The 20,103-nt window shown below is 37.8% G+C and overlaps 1 protein-coding gene across 5 annotated transcripts in view; it reads left to right on the top strand.

Annotated features, from left to right (window-relative positions):
• Positions 1-14,708, top strand: part of hfp (Poly(U)-binding-splicing factor hfp) — an 85,671-nt gene extending 70,963 nt beyond the window's left edge. For all 5 annotated transcript variants that reach the window (XM_068379667.1, XM_068379662.1, XM_068379672.1 and 2 more), the window contains 5 exons: positions 686-814; positions 11,009-11,179; positions 11,688-12,275; positions 12,899-13,088; positions 13,634-14,708. In XM_068379667.1, coding sequence (XP_068235768.1) covers positions 686-814; positions 11,009-11,179; positions 11,688-12,275; positions 12,899-13,088; positions 13,634-13,743 — 1,188 coding nt within the window. In that variant the 3' untranslated portion in view covers positions 13,744-14,708. The remainder of the gene's footprint in view (positions 1-685; positions 815-11,008; positions 11,180-11,687; positions 12,276-12,898; positions 13,089-13,633) is intronic.
• Positions 14,709-20,103: the final 5,395 nt, after the last annotated feature.

Here is a 20,103-nt window from a genome sequence, read left to right as displayed (position 1 = left end):
TTTTAACTTAAAGATGCAGGACCAAGGGAAGTTTGTCAGAAACATAAACCTTTCTTAAAGGTTGAAGCATCAATAGAAAACACCAAAAGTTTGCCTGTAACCCATAAGTAGAAAATAAAGAAGTACCATTTCTCCCTTAAAGGGCTTCATACTAAAGTGCAATTTTCTAAACACAGAGTGCACTGCAATAAGGCAATTCTATAACGTCTTCCAGTTGGACAACTCTAACTATGAATATTTGATGAATAACATACATGACAGAAACCCTTTATTTAGGGAAAGCAGATATATTTGGATTGTCAAACCAATTTCATGAGAATGTCAAACATAATCCAAGAATCTTAAGAAACGTGAAAGTTAATTTTTTCAACGTACTCCTTTGCTAAGAAGGAAAGCAGTGATGAACAATGTCCAGTAATTCAAAATAAATATTCTACATGGCAACTCTTGGGCTCCATACCTATTTCAGCCCAGTCATGCCACCCTTGTGTACAATGTACACTGGTTTGATAACATTTTTATTTCAATTCTGGAGTTAACCTTCCAGGCCTGCCCTGTGAGTCTGAAATCTGGACTCAATGGTCTGGTTAAACTTACAATAATATAAAGGTATCCTGCATTGAAATTGTTTAGTATTACAGATTATGGGGTACTTTAGCTCAAAAATGTTTTACTTCTTTTTCAGGCCCAGACTGTTATTGATGAGATCACAGAAGAAGCTAATTATTATAATCGAATTTATGTTGCTTCAGTTCATCAGGATCTATCTGAAAATGACATTAAGTCTGTCTTTGAAGCCTTTGGAAAAATTAAGGTAAGGATCAAGAATATATTTTGTTGGATTTGAAGCACATTTATAAACTTTATAAGAGCTAAAGTACCTTTTAAATTAAATGAAATGCATGCATGAAGGTTTGTGTTGTTTGGTATCTTTTGGAAGTAGTCCATTTGGAAATAAAGCTTGCAACGATGGTAATTTAATTATCAACATGCAGATTAACCAGACCACTGAGAAGAAAATTCGGAACTAACAGCATACATAAACATGAGGAACAGATTTCTGACATTTTTATTTCTCTGTAAATGTTGGTTACCTCATTCCGTATGTTCACTCAAAATTTTCAAAGTTTTGTTCTTTATAGTTAGTTTGATAAAAGACAAGACATTGTTTTATTGGAACGGTTACATTTGCCTAATATCCATTATTTTATGATTTGCACATTGAGAGTACTGATAATTTTAGGAAAATTTTTAACAATTACATTTCTAATGCAAATTTCAATATTTAGTATTAACCCTTTTACCCCCAGGCCATTTGGAAATTTCCAACCCTTAACCCCCAAGGGTTCATTTTTATTCAAGCACATTTTGCAGTATATATTTTTCAAATTGCTCTAACAGCCTTAATTTTTGTCATAGAGAGGTCAGGTTGGTCTCATTCTCTTGGAAAATGCCTGAATTTTCTCAAAAAATTATCAAAAAAAAAAAAAAGAATTGTAAATAGCATTTTTTTGCAAGGACGTACCGGTACGTCCATGGGGGTAAAGGGATGTGTTTTTTTAAACGTACCAGTACGTCCTTTGGGGGTAAAAGGGTTAAGTAGCCTTGTTTCCCAAGACATATTGTGCTATACATTAGTAAAGAATAGGTCTACTTTGAGGCAGTAGAATGTATTTAGAAGTATTTCAGGTAACCAATGTGTCAATTGGTTATCAGTACCTTGTTATAAAAATTTGGAAAATTGTAATTCACTTTTTAGTAGTTTAATTAGAAGTAGCATTGTTTCATCTTCTCAAAGATGGAATAAATTCAACTGCTCTATTTATTAGGTTTTTATGTTTTTCTCTTTATTACCATGTACGTTTCCTGAAAAGCCTAGCATCATCAGTATGTAATTTTATTGACAAGTTGGTCCAGTAAAGGTGCAAGTTAACCCTTTCACCCCCAGGCTATTTGGAAATTTCCAACCCTTAACCCCCAGGGGGTTATTTTTTTCCCAGCACATTTTGCAGTATATTTTTTTTAAATTGCTCTAACAGCCTTAATTTTTGTCATAGAGAGGTCAGGTTGGTCTCATTCTCTTGGAAAATGCCTGAATTTTCTCAAAAAATTATCAAAAATTTGGAAAAGAAAATTTTATAGCATTTTTTTGCAAGGACGTACCGGTACGTCCATGGGGGTAAAGGGATGGCTTTTGTGAAACGTATCAGTACGTCCTTTGGGGGTAAAAGGGTTAAAAATATGGGTCAGATAGTTTTTGAGTGGTGTGGTATAATAGGTACCAGGATTTAAATTTTTGACACCAGAATTTCCTATTATTAGATAGGGATAAAGAGTGAATGCTGATAACAATAACTCTAAAGTTCTAAATTTATACACAAGAACAGTAATAACTGATGAACTGTTTTTAGCATTGTATGGTGAGACTCGGGAATTCCATATTTTTCAACAAGAGCGTTTTAAATCTAAACTGAAAACTGAAGAGAATTTACTTTGCCTGTTTGTAAGAAGCGTGTTAACCCTTTTACCCCCAAAGGACGTACTGGTACGTTTCACAAAACCCATCCCTTTACCCCCATGGACGTACCGGTACGTCCTTGCAAAAAAATGCTATAAAAAATTTTTTTTTTCATTTTTGATCATTTTTTGAGAAAATTCAGGCTTTTTCCAACAGAATGAGACCAACCTGACCTCTCTATGACAAAAATTAAGGCTGTTAGAGCAATTTTAAAAAAAATATACTGCAAAATGTGCTGGGAAAAAAATAACCCCCTGGGGGTTAAGGGTTGGAAATTTCCAAAGAGCTTGGGGGTAAAAGGGTTAAAATCCTACAGTCTAGAGCTGGAAATTAGGTATCTGTCATCCTTTGATATTTTCTTACAATACTCATAAGACCTATTATTTTTTTATTTCAGCAATAAAAAGTTTTCATTAAACAAACCTGCTACTTAAAATCTAGCCAATTTTATATATTGTTCAAATTCCTAGACACACCCATCTTTTGTTTAAGAAAAGATCGCGGTTTTTGGTCGGTAACAGGTCATGCAAGTTCCTCAGGTTATGTTGGTCATAGTTTACAAGTACATAATGGGTTTGTTAAAAAAAAAAAAATATATATATATTTGAAAAATTAGATTCAAGTTAATACTATAAACCTATTACTTGTAAAATAACCGGAAAGCTGCTTAGGTGGGAGAAGAGGAGCTACCAGTCTTGAATATATGCTACAGTATAGCTCAGGAATTGTATTTCTATTGATGTGTGTGTAGGAAAAAAAGATGATCCTTGGAAATTATGTGGATAGATTGTCATAATAAGAACCAAGATTAAAGAAGGTGGAGATACAGATTTCCCAAAACTGAAGCCTCTGACAAACAACAGTTTGAGACCTTATTTCCATAAGGTCCAAGTTTAAAAAGGTTATTGTGGCATCAAGAGGTTGAAATTTAACTATTGTAATGGGGTAAGGTAACTGTCGAGATTTCAAAAAGTAGTATGGCAAGAGAGCTTTAGTATACATTAATGGACTCTTGATATTAATTTGTTTTATCAACCATAATATCCATGGGTTTAACCCCCTTCTTTACCGTGAAGCTTATGAAAGCGTAAAAATTTGGTTCGCTACCAAACCAAATTTCTCAATAATGAAGTACATACATTATCGCCAAGTCTCAAATAATGTTTGCTATATACACTCAGCCCTTGTTATTTGCGGATTTGGTTTTGCAATAAGCACTCACGGTGGTACGATTTCAAACTGACCATGCTGCTTCTTTGCTCCCAGCATGCTTCGTGCCGTATCCCTCTCAACACAGCACACCCCGTGTCTCACTAACTCGGCTTTAGTGTCATATCATCTCTCCTTGTGTGTGCATCCCTCACTTCAGTCCTTTTAGTGCAGAATCATGTTGTGATGTAAAAAACCTGCACATATCCAGTTATTTGTAGTAAACGTAATATAAGATATGATACGTAGAATATGCTACCCCACACCCCAAACAATTGATGGCTCAAGAGTTGCATCATGCTTCAGACTTACTTTGTAGAACTTTGTACGTAAACGGTTAGTGGTGTTGTACCGATACTTTATCTTTAAATCTTTATTGTATTAGTATATTCACTGTATATTAGCATTATTGCTATATTAAATACTGTATGGTATTGTATGAAATAGTGTACTTTACAGTAGTAATGTAATTATAGGATACATATACAGTGAGTTTGAATGTTACGAGTTAACCTGCTTAAAATAATGATCGTGTATGAGTGTTACCTTAGCTAATTAAGCTGTACTCTAGTGATGGTATTGTACTTTTATAACAGCAATATACTGTACACTACAGTATTAACAAGTGTTTTAGATAGGAAGAACAATGTTTTGTTACTGTACATATAGGTGCATCGATGTCTATTATGTTGTGTACAGTACTGTAGTCTTACTGTGTAAGTAGTACTCGTACTCGTGTGTACATGTACTGTACTCATACATGAGTAATTCAAGAAGCTCGGTACAATTTTTTTTCTCATTGCCTCTGTGTCTACTATTTCAGGCACAAAGCTGGACCCCAGAGGTACTTCTATCATAGAAGGTTCATTCTGTGGTTGCCTTTGGCTGTGATATCTATAATAGATTTAGTGAACTATCCTTAACAGAATTAAGGGGCACACTTCATCTTCAACATCATAATTTATGATAGTTTTATGCAACCTGTTAGTGTGAGGTTATCACCTTCTCCTGGTGCTTATTAATTGATTCTTTCATTCTTGTCTTTACATACGCTTCCAATGCGACATGCACAACAAATGATATCCTGCCAGCTTTTGAATGCCGGTAGATTATTTGTGCAAAGCTTTCGCAGAAGGGCCTGGAAGATCTGGCCTCCCTGGGACGTCGTAGTTCAGAACAGTCTGCACCACTTGTAGTCCCATCAATAGGAACTGGAGAGACATCGACCCTCCTCTGTCAGTACTTCTGCTAGTGGGGCCATACCCAGATTTGATCTGAAATGATGCTGTATGAGATTAACCTTATGAAGGGCTGGCCCCCTGGTAACTTGTGCACTGGGTCTTCGTTGGTTTATGGGCACGTCAAAAAGAGATGGGTAGTTAGCCTCGTACAGCCCTTATTAGAGTTGGTACAAAGGAGCGACTGGGTATGTTGATCCTATTTTAGGGTGTTTGGCTTTTGAGAGGCTCTCCTTATACTAGAACACTTTTGACCGGTCACTCGTGAATAAGTGATGGCAGCACCGCATAGACGAGGGTAACAAAGGTGGTGGTACTGTTTCCCTGCAGCTTTGCCTACTGACAATAGAGATTTACGAGTAGGTGGTGCCGGGTCACTAATAGCTGAAAGACTGCTGTGGCTGGGTAAACAGAGCAGGATGATGCAGATTGTTTGCCTAGAATGGTCTTTGCATCCTGAGATAGTGATCAAGACCCAGACTTGAGGGGTTCTCTGATTGTTGACCTGTTCACAATCTTGCTAATTAGAAGCTTCCCATGTTCTACTCACTAAAGCCAGACCAAAAAGTAGTGTACAAGAAGCCTTCCATCATCCCTGGAAAAGCATCTATGCGTAGGCTTTTCTTCTGTTCTTCCTGATCAAGTATGTTGAATTGAGTTTGGGCAACTCCCAATTCAGTATGACTAAGAGCATCTAAAGGGCCCCATGTAGAATGGTACCCAGTCCTATCCCTCCTGGTAAAGGTTCTGAGGGTATTACTTTCTTGGCAACTCCCAACTTGCTATGATAAGAGCATTGAGAGGGCCCTAAGTAGAATGGTACCCAGACCTTCTCTTCGTTCTGATAGAGGCTCTGAGGGCATTACTTCTCAGCCTTACATGTTCTACCAACCACACTACATGCCCAGAGATCCCACAACTTTTTGGAATCACTTTGGCTTCACACATGAAGGTTATCCAGCATGTCCTCTCAGACAGGCTTTTAGCATGAAATTGCACAAGAAATATCAGGATACTTCTGCAAGTCGTCGACTTAAGCGTGCCAAACCAATTGTGCCTTATTATGTAGTTTGGAAGGGGACTTTCTCCTCTTGACATCACTGTCACTGTGCCATGGGTAGCCAAATGTTTACTTAACCTCCGAAGAGAAAAGCTCTGCTCGGTATCAGCAGCAAGAGCTCATCCCTCAGCCTTAAAGTCAGGTCTTTTAAACTGAAAAGAGTTGATATTGCTGCTTCAGCAGAGCTCTCCATACTCAAAAGCAGTTTTAAACAGACCTGTCCTCAGAAAAAGGAGAGACCACCACCTTCAGATGTTAATAACGTTTTGTGTTTCTTGTAGAGGACACCTTTTAATTGTTGGACTTACCTCACTCAGAAACCTTCCCTCGAACTGGTTTCTTACTCACCTTAGCTTCCGAAAAGTGAGTTAGCGAGCTTCATGGGCTCTCCTTTAGCGTCACCCATACTGAGCGCTGGAGACAAGACTTGTCCCCATAAGTCCTTGAGCTTCTAGCGAAAACAGAATTTTTCTGTTCTCAATGGCAGGATTCTTTAGTCTCAGATTGCGAGCCTTAGAGATGTAACCGATAATCTGGATCAGTTACTGTTGGATTCTGTATGGGTTCTTGAGCACTATTTTAAATGTACACAAACAACTTGACCTCACCTGCAGCTCCTCTTCCTTAAATACAAGGACAGTAAAGAAGGTGACTAAATACTCATTCACCACCCTCCCTGCTTGAGGTAAAAAACCTATCATGGGGAGGGGGGGGGGGGGCAGCTATGTCCCTGTTACTCCATGAGAATTCCTACCCATTATCTGCAAGAATTGACTGACAGGTCCTTATAAAACTTTTTGCTACAACCTGTAATAGCCACACACCAGGTGGTATAGCTGCCTTGGTTCCTTTCACAAAATGTTTCAGTATTGGATTGAGAATAGAGGTTACGCATTAGATTGTCTTGAAAGTGGAAAATGACGAGCTCTTTTCCTTTCACATTTATCTTTCCCTCTCTTGGGGCACAGCATTGAAAACCCTGTCAGCTGAAATTGATTTGTTTGCAGATAAGTCCCACTTTACTGGTAGCTTTTCATTGTAGGCAAGCCCTACTTAACTGATAGCTTTTCTATTACATTGTATATAAGTGTCATTCCACACACTCCTTACGATGAGGAGTGTGTTGTAACCAGGCAAACCCATTTGTATATATAGCTTCACTGGTGGACCCAAGGAAATTAATCTATATACATATGTCTTGTAGATACGACAGATTTTCTGCTCCGCATCTTTTGATGCTTGAACTGTGGCCCCGCTGGTATTGTCAAACCATGAGTGCACGAGGTTTAAAGGAACCATAGCTCTGCACTATTTAAAATGGTCTGCATTCTTAGTAACCCAGAATAAGTTTTTAGCCAGTTGGCAGGGGTCTTCTTCCCACCTAAGAATGCATCTCCTATATAAAGAACAATGGTTTTTATTGGTATCGGAACAAATAACAAAATTGAAGATCATTCATATTTTTCATAACTGCCGTATATTTCTGCATATAAGACGACCTTTAGGTAACATGATATCGAAAATATGGCAAATTTGAATAAATTTAGGTCATATCTGTCAATAAGATGACTGGTGAATTAAAGAGCCATCAGTGTGAAAGCTAGCTTTTGCTGTATCCTTAGAAAACAAAAATGAATTATATAAAATTAATTTTATATCATGCTTTTCCCAAACTCACTGCCAAAAATGTAAACTATTGTTTTTTTATTTAAGTTTCACTGCCAATAAAAACAAACAAATTAGTACATTTGCACATCCGTTTATAGGTTAGCTTTTGCAGTAATAGATATCTTCTCAAGTATCATTTATGTAATGAAGATGTTATTACTAATATTGTTTTACTTACTATATCCTTAGAAATTAAAAACATAGGAAATAAGCATTTTGTCATGTTTTTTCCTAAATCATTGCTTTGTTTGCGTTTCATTGCCAACTGTAATAAACAAACAAATGCATTTACACATTCGAGTGATAACTAATGATACTAATATTTTAATAACTGTTTTGTTTGGATTTGGTCAACAATAACAAACTACCACTAATAGCTGATAATTTATGATAATTTTACTGTCTTATGTTTTTTGAAAACTGCTATAAACCATAATTGTATATTCCATTTCCAAAAAAGTTTCAAACTTCATTTTTAAGTCAGTTTGATTTATTATCAGCTAGTAGTCACATCAATTATGGAACCGCCAGCAAAATTTATTATCAGCTAGTAGTCACATCAATTATGGAACCGCCAGAAAAAGAAGAAAGTACAAGGCTAGTTTTAAATCAAAAGTTATACAGGCAGCCAACTAATTGGACAATTGTGCTGCTGCTAGAATGTTTGATGTGACTTAGAAGATGGTGAGAAAAAGAGGATAATTTGAATTATGATGGATAATGACAAATGAATATTATGCTAACCTAAATGTTATTACTACCATCATTAACAATACCATTAAAATTATCGAAAGGTTTAGAAAAAGATAAAGGTTGCAGAGAATGCTTCTTTATCTTGATGTTTAGATTTTCTTAGCTGGATTCACATAGATAAAAGTTGTGTGGAATATTTCCTCAAATAAGCTATTTATCATGACCTTCGGCCTTTAATATATAATGTCAATATGGTTTGGTTACCAATATCATCGGTTAATGTACTAAGGACTAAGCTAGCCTACCAATAAACATCTCTCTTGAATTCAAGGTGTGATTTTCATATCGGTTGTATAAGACAGCTCCCAATTTCCAGGGGTGAATTTTAGGATTTAAGGGTCGTCTTATACATGGAAATATACGGTATACAAACCAGAGTCCTTTACTCATATCCACGCTGTCGCCAAACCTGTAGGAAGTCCCAGCTTCATTCAAAGTGACTACTTATTGAGCAAGCTTTGAGACAGGGCTTTCCAGCTCCCGGCCAGTTAATTACCGGCCACCTTATTACACTTTTTTATAAAAGTTTTAACTGCTCTTTTTTGCTTTGCTGTCATCTTCCCAATGTAAAGGACTCGGTTTTTATAATTAGGAAAATATGAGCTATCTCTAAATTTGTCATTTTGTTACCTTGGTTTTACCTATCACCATGATCTCTTGGAATAAGGGTTAAATAAGGCCATATAATGTTATGTTGAAAATCCTGTTGACAGCTCTTAACCCTGTTTTAATGCAGAAGGATTCAATAAATGAACTTGAAGTAAAAATAAATGCAGTTCACCTGAAAGCAGTCTTAACTACTTGAGTGAAAAATTTATAGGGGAGGGAGGTACTATATTAAACTGTGAGACAAAGTGAAAGAAACATGATGAAAATGTAGCGGTAACAAGTTATTTTGGATAAGAAAAGAATATCAAGGATGAAAATTAATATTTATAAAAAACAGTTATCAGGCCCATATATGATATTTTGTGGTAGAAACTTGGCATTTTATAGGAATGAGGAGAGACTTTACGAGAGAACCAAGATGAATCAGTACTGGAAAGGAGGGAGAGTCAAGATAGAATATGTGGTATGTACTGTAAAGGAGAAGGGTAGGGAAGCTGGTATGAGATGCTATGGCCACATAAAGAGAAGAGAGAAACTGATACTAATCAAGAATGATAAGAATCTGCCAGTGATGGGGCAGAGTATGAGCCATCAACAGATCAGATGGATGCATCTGGTGAGGAGGGATATGGGTGAGATGTGACATGGGATGGAAGATGCAAGGAATAGATGGAAAAAAATTTGACTCAAGCGGCTGACCCTGCTATATAGCGGGATTAATAAGGTCAAAAGATGAAGAGACATGGAAGCAGTCATAACTAACAAAACATCAGTGACAAATACTTAGAGAAAATAATAAATTACCTTGAACATGAGAATTATTGGAAGTCAAGAAAACTGTAATATCTTAGAGATTGAACGACTCAGAACGCAAACATTCAGTGATTGAACAAATTTTGGAAGTGGAACCACATGAAATAACCTGGATGGAGTGAGACAAGGCAACTGTGCCATTTTATGCATAGCTGTTGTCTAGTTCAGGTCCAGTGAACATGATTCCATTATCATTTTCGTTCAGTATATTAGTGTTTTTTTGTGTATAGGAAGATCTCTGCATTTGTTTACATAAGAGCTGGCATTTTTTATAATGCACGGAGTGATGTCAGAAGCCTCTCGAGATGGCAGGCAATCTTCTCTTGATCAGTTTTTAGGGGCAAAAAGAAATCTTAAAGTGAATCACAGCTTTTTCCATAAAATTGCACTAAAGAAAAAGAAGCCAGAAGAGTAATTACCCAACATTTTTATGGAGGGACTCTCTTTCCAAGCAACACTAGCACCATCTCCCTCCACCCCTCACCAACTTCGGTATTTATTTAATCATTCTATTACTTGAAACTTTCTTGTTTTATGGTAAGCTTTTAATAAACTGTAGTATAAAAGTGACCCATAATAGAAGCTTCCTTTGGTGGGGAGCCAATTGATAAAGTTTCCATTCATTCTTATGGGGAAAATGGATTTGGTATTTAAACACAGTTTTCGAACAAATTATGTTCGATCTCCAAGTTTCCACTATACTTAAGTTTTGATGCTGTTTCCCGCTAAAATGGAGAATGATTACTGAAGAAAGGGATGTAAAGATAATTGATACAGAAGTACTTAAAAGATAATAAAAAAGTCTTTAGATTTCCATGAGCTCTAAACTGGACATGAAAAGTAAGACAGGCCACCATTGTAGATGAAAGGATCTTTATGCCATGTGCTGACCTTGAGGTTGTTACTGATTTTCTTTTCTTTTATTGTTCTGAAGACAGATTTGTTCTGAGTATTTCTGTAACAAGGTCTAGTATACTATGTATATTGAAATATCAATAGTGTGTGTGGTGAAACCACTTATTTTTCCACTTATGTTCATTGTGCAATCCCTTTCATTGAATTTTATTTTCTTTGTAACATTTGTGTATAAACAATATCAATACTTTATTATTCATACATTGTTTAACATACTAATTCCAGCATTGTATGTTAACACCGGGAACAACACCTGGTAAGCATAAGGGATATGGTTTCATTGAATATGAGAATTCTCAGTCAGCACAAGAGGCCATTGCATCAATGAACCTGTTTGACTTGGGAGGACAATATCTCCGCGTAGGCAAGGCAATAACTCCCCCAGGATCATTTTATGTAAGTATCGTTATGAACATGTAATGAATCATTTTTTGATACCTAGTCAGGAATTTTATACCTCTTTATGGTTGAGTAAAACTGGATGTCAAGTAAATAAAGTTGAAATGGTTTTGTATATCTGCTTTAGATTTTTTTATATTTAATTTTGGAAAGGATATAAATTTGTCAGTTATGAAATGTATGCAATTTAACTCATAGTAGTTGAAATTCATCATATGTTTTTTTCCCCAATTTTGTACTTAATTTTGTATTTATTTTGCATGCATAAATTAAATTTATTAAAATTTGGTTTGTTGAAATAATCACTAATCATTAGATTTAATTTTTTTCCCATGCAAAAAATTAGTTTGCTTAAATTTAGTTCTTTGCAGACATAATCAGTAACCTCTTAAAAATAAAATTTATTTTGTTTCTGTTTGTAATTTTTTTTTTTCCATTCTTAGTTCTCCTGATTTTAATGGAAAATGTTCAAAGAGGATTATTTCCTTTTTTTTTTTTTTCTCAGGGACCTTTGACAGCCCCAACTCAGATGCCAACAGCAGCGGCAGTGGCTGCAGCTGCTGCAACAGCCAAGATACAGGCTATGGATGCATTAGCTACAAATGCCATAGGATTGGTCCAAGGATTAAGCACATCCTCTTCTCCCTCACAGATACCCCCAGTTGGGGTTGTTGGAGGAGTTAACTCTGTGGGGGCCTTAGGTAATAGTAATTCAGTACCTCCTATTGGAATGGTTGGCGATTCCCCTACGACTAGTACCATATCAACTCCTTCCTCCGTTCCGCCAGTTGGTGTAGTCACAAGTTTACCTGCCATCAGTGGCTCTAACACCTTACCACCACCAAAAGTAATGACATCGGTTCCAGTTCCTGGCATTACAACCTCTAATACTTTATCACCAAACTCTGCGAGTATTACAACAAATGCGGGGATTGGGGGATTAGACGAGCTTAAAGCAAACCACCAAGAGGAACTTGCCAAAAAGTTGATGGATGACAATGAACCACAGACCCTACAACAGCAGGAGACTATGTCTATCAAAGGACAGTCTGCAAGGCATCTGGTCATGCAAAAACTTATGAGAAAAACTGAGGCAAGTAACTTGAAATTTTCTATATTGTCTATAAGTAGTTTATCCCTAATTTTCTGGTATATCAAAATTTAATTAGACATATTTTGGAAGGAGCATTAAAACACTCCCTTCAAAGCTTCCTTAAAATACCTACTTTCTTTTACTTGCATTTGTACCTTATTTGGAAATAACTTTTTTTCAAGCAGACTATCTCCATTATATTTGCTTTTTAATCATACTGTACTTTCCCTTTTCATATTAATGTGAAATTAGTTACTGACACTTACGTTATTGGGACTCTGCCCAAATTCTACTGTGGTCTGGGTCTACCTAATTATTATTATTATTATTATTATTATTATTATTATTATTATTATTATTGAGTTAAAAGTAATTACATAAGAGCAATTATCCGGAAAATAGAAAAATTGGATAAGAAAATAAACTCTGCCGATACAGCCATTACTTTTAACTCAACCTGCCTAAAAGAGGGTCTCCTACCACGATATTATCATTATTATTATTATCTGTTTCTTTATTTTCTCAACACATGTCCAAATCTTCTTAGTCAGAGATTTCAACATTTGAGATAGTTTTGACACACCACAGTCCAAAAAGTTTGAAAATACAAATGTTCTTTTCAGTCGTCCATCGTTATATTAAGAAATATGGTTGGCATAGAAGAAGTAGACGAGTTTCTTCAGGATGAAATAACTGAAGAATGTGGACGATTTGGCACTGTCAATCATGTAATTATATATCAAGAAAAGCAATCGGATGAAGACGACGCTGAAGTTATTGTGAAGATTTTCGTTGAATTCTCTAGTCCAAGTGGTAAGAAGACTTTTTGTTTGTAATACAGTAATCTTATGTATTTCAAATGCCTTTAGTTTTGACCATATTTTAGTGAAAAGTAATGATTTTATCAAAGCTAATGTGATAATTGTCCAAAAATCAAAATATGTACATTATGGTAAGTTCTTTAAATCTTGCAGCTGATAAAAACTTTGGTAGGTGTTTTCAAAATATTAGGCTTATAAAACTTTTTCATGAAGGATGCATAATTTTAGAAGTATCAGATTAAGAAAAATACTTACTGGGATTATGAATTCATATTTTTAAGTTTATTACGTGGTTTTAACTGATAATGAAGAAGAAAATAACATTAAGTTTTCCATATTTTCTAGAATTAAAATATTGTTCAAACCATCCAGTGTAGGTAATTATTTATAATATTAGTAATTTAGTGTTCATATAACCTTGTTTTTTTTTTTAGGTTGAATCATAAAAGTTATTTGAAAGAGGATTGGTCATGGTGTTAAATTAATGATATATTTTGTTTTCATAAAAGTATCTACACACTCAAATTTTCCTTTCAGAATCTGTGAAAGCACAAGAAGCCCTCAATGGACGGTATTTTGGAGGCCGGTTAGTGAAAGCAGAACTATATGACCAAAATATGTACAATCATAATGATTTGTCAGGATAGAAAAATATTTTTAAAAATCTTCTAGACATTCAAAAGAGATACTGCAATGTATGGAAAGCTTAAAAACTTTATGTAAACCTACATTTTAGTATACCAATTTCCATCTTTGAAAATAGTCTAGATACACCGATAAATTTGTATATATATAAATATATATTGTTTTGTGTATAGTCATTGAATTAATTTTGTTATTTTTATAGTGCTAGTTTCACATCCCTCCCTCATTTCTACAGAACATTGACTTTAGGTTCATAGTTTTGTTGATGATTTTAGATCATCAGTCATCTTTCATAATATTGCTCATCAAAGTCTTTCATTCATTTATTTTATATTTAATAGGTATATATTTCATACATTCATGTATTCTTACAAGCACCTTGAATGTCCCATGTTTTTGAAATGAGAAATAGATTGGACTAGAATATTGACATGTTCGTAGTATTTAATACTGGGTTCGATGACTGCAGTTATTGCTGGACATGAAGATTTTTTGCCATTGTGGTTACTGTTGGTCATGAATGTGAAACAAAGTTCTATGTAAATTTGACACCTAAGGAAGTGGTGGTTTTAAATGTACTGTCAATAATTGAGAACCAGTGATTGTTATTTTGAAAGTGGTCATACGTAATTTCAGTTTTTGGTTTTGCTAAAATTTCTTATACATATGGAAAATTGTTAAAATTCCTGCACTTTATTTTTAATTTAAAAGTGAAAAACAGTAATAGTAAGGAACAGTTGTAAGCTTCCCATATAATTTATAGGAAGTACAATGAGGTGCTAGTTTTATTTTATTTTATTATTTTTTTTTTTTTTTTCAAATCTACACTCCTCCAAGAGCACCCCCTATAAGTAAGTAATGTCATGTAGAGCTTATCAATTTTAGTGTTTTGGTAATTGAAAACTGTTCCTTCAATTTACAGTGGCTAAATATGATTTTTTACCTATTTTAAAAAATGTGAATTTGAGTATTTTGTTTCCTTATCCAGTCATTTCAATGCTTAATTTTAGATAAGGGTTTGTGTCTGTCTCAGTGAAGGAGTAAGTGACAAAGGTAGGACAAAAGCCAGAAAGTGGAAACTTTCGGCCATGAATGAACTCCTTATCCTTCATCTTTCTTTAAACTAGAGGCTACCTTGCCACAAGGTTATGCCATACACAAAGGAAATAAGGCTTAATTTGTAGTTGGTCTCCAAAAGGAACTTGGCCATTAACTAGAATGTCCTTAATGCTGCTAGATTCTACTTCATTCGATTGTATACCTCTCATGACATCAAAGGTGACTTGAATGCACGAAAGGCACATATGCCTGCAGCTATTGAAGATCTTAAAAGCTTGGCCCCACAGAAGTGCTTTTTACTTCCATTTGTTCCGATCCCTTCATCAAATGGCTTTGACTAAAAGAGCCCATAAATCAGACCCTGACATGCAAAATCCAACGGCCAAAGGTTTCTTGAGGGGATGTCAGTGCGTCATGAAGCATGAAGGACTAGGGCCCATAATCAAACAAACAAAACTAGCTGAGTACCATGCGTACTACATGAATTGCTAACAACGTGGCTGAATTTGTGCAAGAGCAAAGATGAAGTGTGTTATGGCTGTTGGTGTTCTGCTGATCCAAGACAATGCAATCTAGTTCCTGATGAAAGTGATAGTGAATAAAGCCTAGTGTTAAGAGAAAGACTGGTCAATGTCAATCGAACATGAGTGCATTTTGCTCACAATTTTGTCATATCCATTTCTTCAATAAAAAAATGCATGTAATGATACATTGCAATATACATTGAGCACACACGAGTTAGGCGCTTTGTATATGTCATCCAGTGCATTCAAATCAGTGCCTTCAACATCCTGTGCTACAGTGCTTGTTCAGAAGAGAGTTAAAATATGATGAGGCTTAAACTGAATCATCTATGAAAGCATTAGAGGAAAAATATATAATTGATGACCCTACTCCTTTATCTTCCCCAGCCTCACATATCAAATATTGTCATATTTGTCTATCTACAATGTAACATTGGACAATCGTAAATTAACAGAAAAAACTATTGGCGATTATCAATATGTAGGCTAATCATTGTACATTTTCATCCTATTTACTTTGTCATTGTTTTTGTAATTTTGTAAACTTATTTCAGTGTATAAGACAATCTTTAAACCTCAAAATTCAACCCTAAAAATTGAAGGTCATTTTGTACTATCATTCTATGAATCAAACCTTGACTTCTAACTATCCTCAGCGAAGGTGTGATAACCACTAACATACATGAAAAGATTTACATTATGAAATATACTGATAATAAAGGGATTTTGACAAAGGAAAAATCTATTAATGGGGAGATACCTGTGACGCCCGGTGAAAAGGGTCCTTCCTTACACTTTTCTGATATAAATACTTGCAAATATACCAGAGAAATTAAAGAATGGAATGCAGAGGTTACTACCCTCGCGCGAACACCCTGTGGGCGTTGTTTATAAAGCAGGGGCGTGTGAAAACCACTATAAACTGGCTGTCTCCCATTTAGGTAATTCCTTCATCAAAGGGGAGGGCCGTAACAGAGGCCCTATCTACTTTACCTGAACTATCCTACCGACGCCCGATGCTAGCGCCACCTAGACTTCATCCTTCTGTTGGACTTCGTAAGCGCCATTTTGTTTGTTGTGTGCCGCTTGGATTTTTAGCTTTTTTCGTGTAATTTCATCATGACCGAGGCTCTTCTTACTCCTGCACCAATGATAAGTACCATAGATTGTTTTGACAGGCTTGTTAGTACCGGGCTAGTGTCATATTTATTCATTTGAGTGTGTTTTTAGTGCGTACAGTTTTGGCCTTCCAGGATATTGGCGGCCATTTTTCTTGTACGGTTTGGTGTTTTCTTGTTTTGCCCGTTGGTACTCTTGTCATCTTAGGTTCATTATCCTGTTAATTTCAGGCCTTATGCCATTTATATTATGATATTTTGAACCGGTTATATTTCCAGTCTTGGTACTTTTTAGCGCTTACGAGTCCGTATCCTGGCGAACCAAGAATAGAAATCGAGGCTTTGTTATAGATGAGTTGTTCCGATTGGCAGTATCATATTTTCGTCAAAATTTTACTCTTTTTTTTTTCGTTCTCGTTTCGCTATTCTTCGTTCGCCTCTTTATATTATTTTTTGTTGGTCGTGGACCTTTATTTGTAATGTGAGTTAAGGTTCGTTTTATTGTTTTGTTTTAGTAACCACGAGAGAGAGAGAGGGGGAGTTCCCGTTTTCTGTGCATACGGTCACGTGTCTCCCTCTCTCTTTTATGTTAGTTTTACCTAGTACGAGAGGTGGGAAGCCCGTTTTCTGTTCTTACAATTACGGGTTCTCTCTCTCTCTCTTCCCCCTGCGGGAATTACGGTTTGTGTTTATTTTTCATGTTTATTTTGTGGTTACTTTTAGTGTATTTGGGGGTTAGTGTTTTGATATGTCCTGTCGTGTGTGAGTTATTCGGATGGCCGCAGTCGTTATTATTCCCCTAGTTCCATCCGCTCCCCGCTACGGCCTCGGGAGTTGATCCGAACTCCTTTAGAACTACGCCATACCGTGAGGTGGGAACACGTTCCCTCCATTTGCTATTAACTCCGGCTTCGGCCCTCCCTACACGACTTATTCTCCCCCTCCTCCGGGAGGTCTCCTTCAGAGTATTTCGTAGATCATTCTACTTGTTTATATAATATAATGGGGGTATTTATTTAGTCAAGGACCTACCATCGGGTCTCCGGCATACTCGGAGACCTTCCAATCACTAGTTACTGTTCTTGTGTAATTACTACGAGCTCCGGCTCACACCTTTTATAGTTTTCTTCGCCTCACTACGGAGTGGATCACTCGATTAATTATTGTAGTATTACACGGAACTTCGGCCCCCTTTCAGACGAACCGTAGATTTTATTTTACTCTCAGACTCTATAACCTGTGTTGTTATCTCGGAGTTTTCGAGAACAGACGGACTTATGTCTTCTTTTTATTACAGAAAGTGCGATGTGCTGCCAAGGGTTGCTACGCCTCCTTTAGTGATCCGGTAGGCCATGACGTCTACCGGTCTCACGCGCATTGCGCCATCCCCTTCGTCCGTGAGCCAGGCCAGTCCCCTTACATGGTGTGGTTCCCGGAGGCATGCACTCTGTGTTATGACCTTACGTCAATCCTGTGGAATGACGATGTGAGTATTTTCAATATTAGTTATGTTGATAACATATTTTATGTTGAATTACTTGAATTCTTTCTGTATTACTGATATTTGGTACTATCGGGGATTCTCTCCGTCAGTCTCTATAATATTCTCATCACTTCCAGGTCGACGAGGAGGTTCTCCGGACCGCCAGAACGAGCCTCCGGTCCTGGGTTTCAGGCTTTGGCCGTAATGCTCCCTCTGGATCCCCCTACCTCCTTGATGATGACATGGCCTCCCGTCTCTTTCCGGGCTCCTCCTCTGCGGCGGTTCCCTCTACCTTAGAAGAACCTATCATGGAATCCATCAGAGCGACTATCCCCCAGGACGAGAATCTACTCTCAGGAGACGTCGCCGATCTGAATATTGACGTTGAGCCCATGGATGAGCAGGTAAGTGGTACGGAGTTGGCAGACCCTTTTCTCTCACCCTCTGTATCTCCTGCTTCTTTACGCGGCTTTGATAAACCTCAGGCTTCTACTTTGGATCCCTCTCTATCTGTACGACCCAAGGTGAAGCCCCTACGCAATTAAAAACCTAAGTCTCGTAGTTCAGCTTCGCCAGTTGCTATATCTCCGGTCCCAGGACCCTCCACTACTCCCGACATTCCTATGGGATCCAGGCCTCATCCTCCCAAGAAAGGAAAGTCCACTAAGACTAAGGCTTTGTCAGAGATCAGTCCCTCGGTACCATCGTGGACAGAGATGATGGAAGGTTTAGTGAGGACTCAGATGCAGCAATCGGGGGCAATATCGGAATTGAAGGATATGGTAGCCAATATACTTCGCACGGGGAACCAGGCTGCGCCCCCGGTAGCGCCGGATCCTTCTAAGTTGCCTCCTTTCGAGAAGAACAACCCATGGAGGTTTGCTCTCCATGCACCCTACATCGATGGTACTCTAACCCTAGAGGGATTCGGGACCCGCCCTCTAGATGATCTTGAATTTTTCCCTCCGGGGCTCCAGTTCCCCTTCAATGGTTTCGCCCGGCTGAAGGAACATGCTCTTGTTAGGATGGATAAAGTCCCTAAGGAGACTGTCATCTTCCCTAAGGAGCAGGCCCAAGCCGTATGGGCTAGGACTCTTGCTGACTGGGGTTGCGTCAACTCTAAACGGACCCAACCTAAAGGTCCCTATACTATCTTTACCACACCCCAATCCGTTCCGATTCCTCTTACGGATAAAGTGGCCGAGTTGACCATCCAATCGGCCAAGGAAGGCTCCCCTATTCCTGTCCTCAAGGAAACGGATTCCACCTCGCTGCTTCTTCCGGGCTCTTCCGTCCTTTGGAGGGATGCTTCGGATACTTTTTCAGTGAATAAGCTCGACCCGGACTGCGCCTCATCTCTCTTCTCTGAGAAGCTTCCCAGGCTACCGGATCGCCTTATCAAGTCAGAGCTTGACGCTCGGAACAGACTCGCTAGGTCGGTTCACACCATGGTCTCAACAGAAATGTTAGCCTCCCTATACCCGGATGAGTCTCTATTCCGGGTGTTCGTTAAGAACAACCTCCAGACATTCCAGTTCGACCTGCACGATTTCTGGACATCCAGGATAAACTGCAGGAAGTATGTTCTGGCGGAAGCTTCCATTAGGCATGAACCGAATAAGCTCATAGCCGCCTCCTGTTGGGGCAAGAACCTATTTCCACAGGAGGAAGTAGACAAGGTCTTGCAAGACGCGGCTAGAGCTTGCAAGTGAGATGGGGCCTTTCGACTAAGAGGAAGGTAGACTCAGGGAAGCAGTCCTTTTTCAAAAAGAGACAACGCTTCACCCCATACATGACCAGTCGTGGCCAGTTCCATCAAGGCCCTCACTCGTCAACTCCTCCTACTTCTAAGACGACTACTCCGCATTCTACCCCTCCACCACAGGTGGTCTACCTTCTTGCTCCCCAGGATAACCACCCTACCCCCATGGCTCCTTGGATGACCTCCCCAGCCTACAATCCAGTTTATGAAGCCTCTAATACCTTTCGAGGATACCTCAGAGGCGGCAACAGGGGTAGAGGTCAGTTTCGCCACCGAGGCGGACCAAGAACCAAGGGTCCTCGTGGAGGACAAGGGTCTAAATTCAACCCCTCTCAATGAAAGGAATCAGGTAGGAGGGAGACTATACCACTTCCGGGACCATTGGACCTTCAGTCCTTGGACCCACAGCATAGTGT

Source organism: Palaemon carinicauda, chromosome 1, assembly GCF_036898095.1.
Source record: "Palaemon carinicauda isolate YSFRI2023 chromosome 1, ASM3689809v2, whole genome shotgun sequence".
Taxonomy (NCBI): Eukaryota; Metazoa; Arthropoda; class Malacostraca; order Decapoda; family Palaemonidae; genus Palaemon; species Palaemon carinicauda.
Note: the sequence above shows the minus strand (reverse complement) of the source record. Positions and strands in the feature narration are given on the sequence as shown.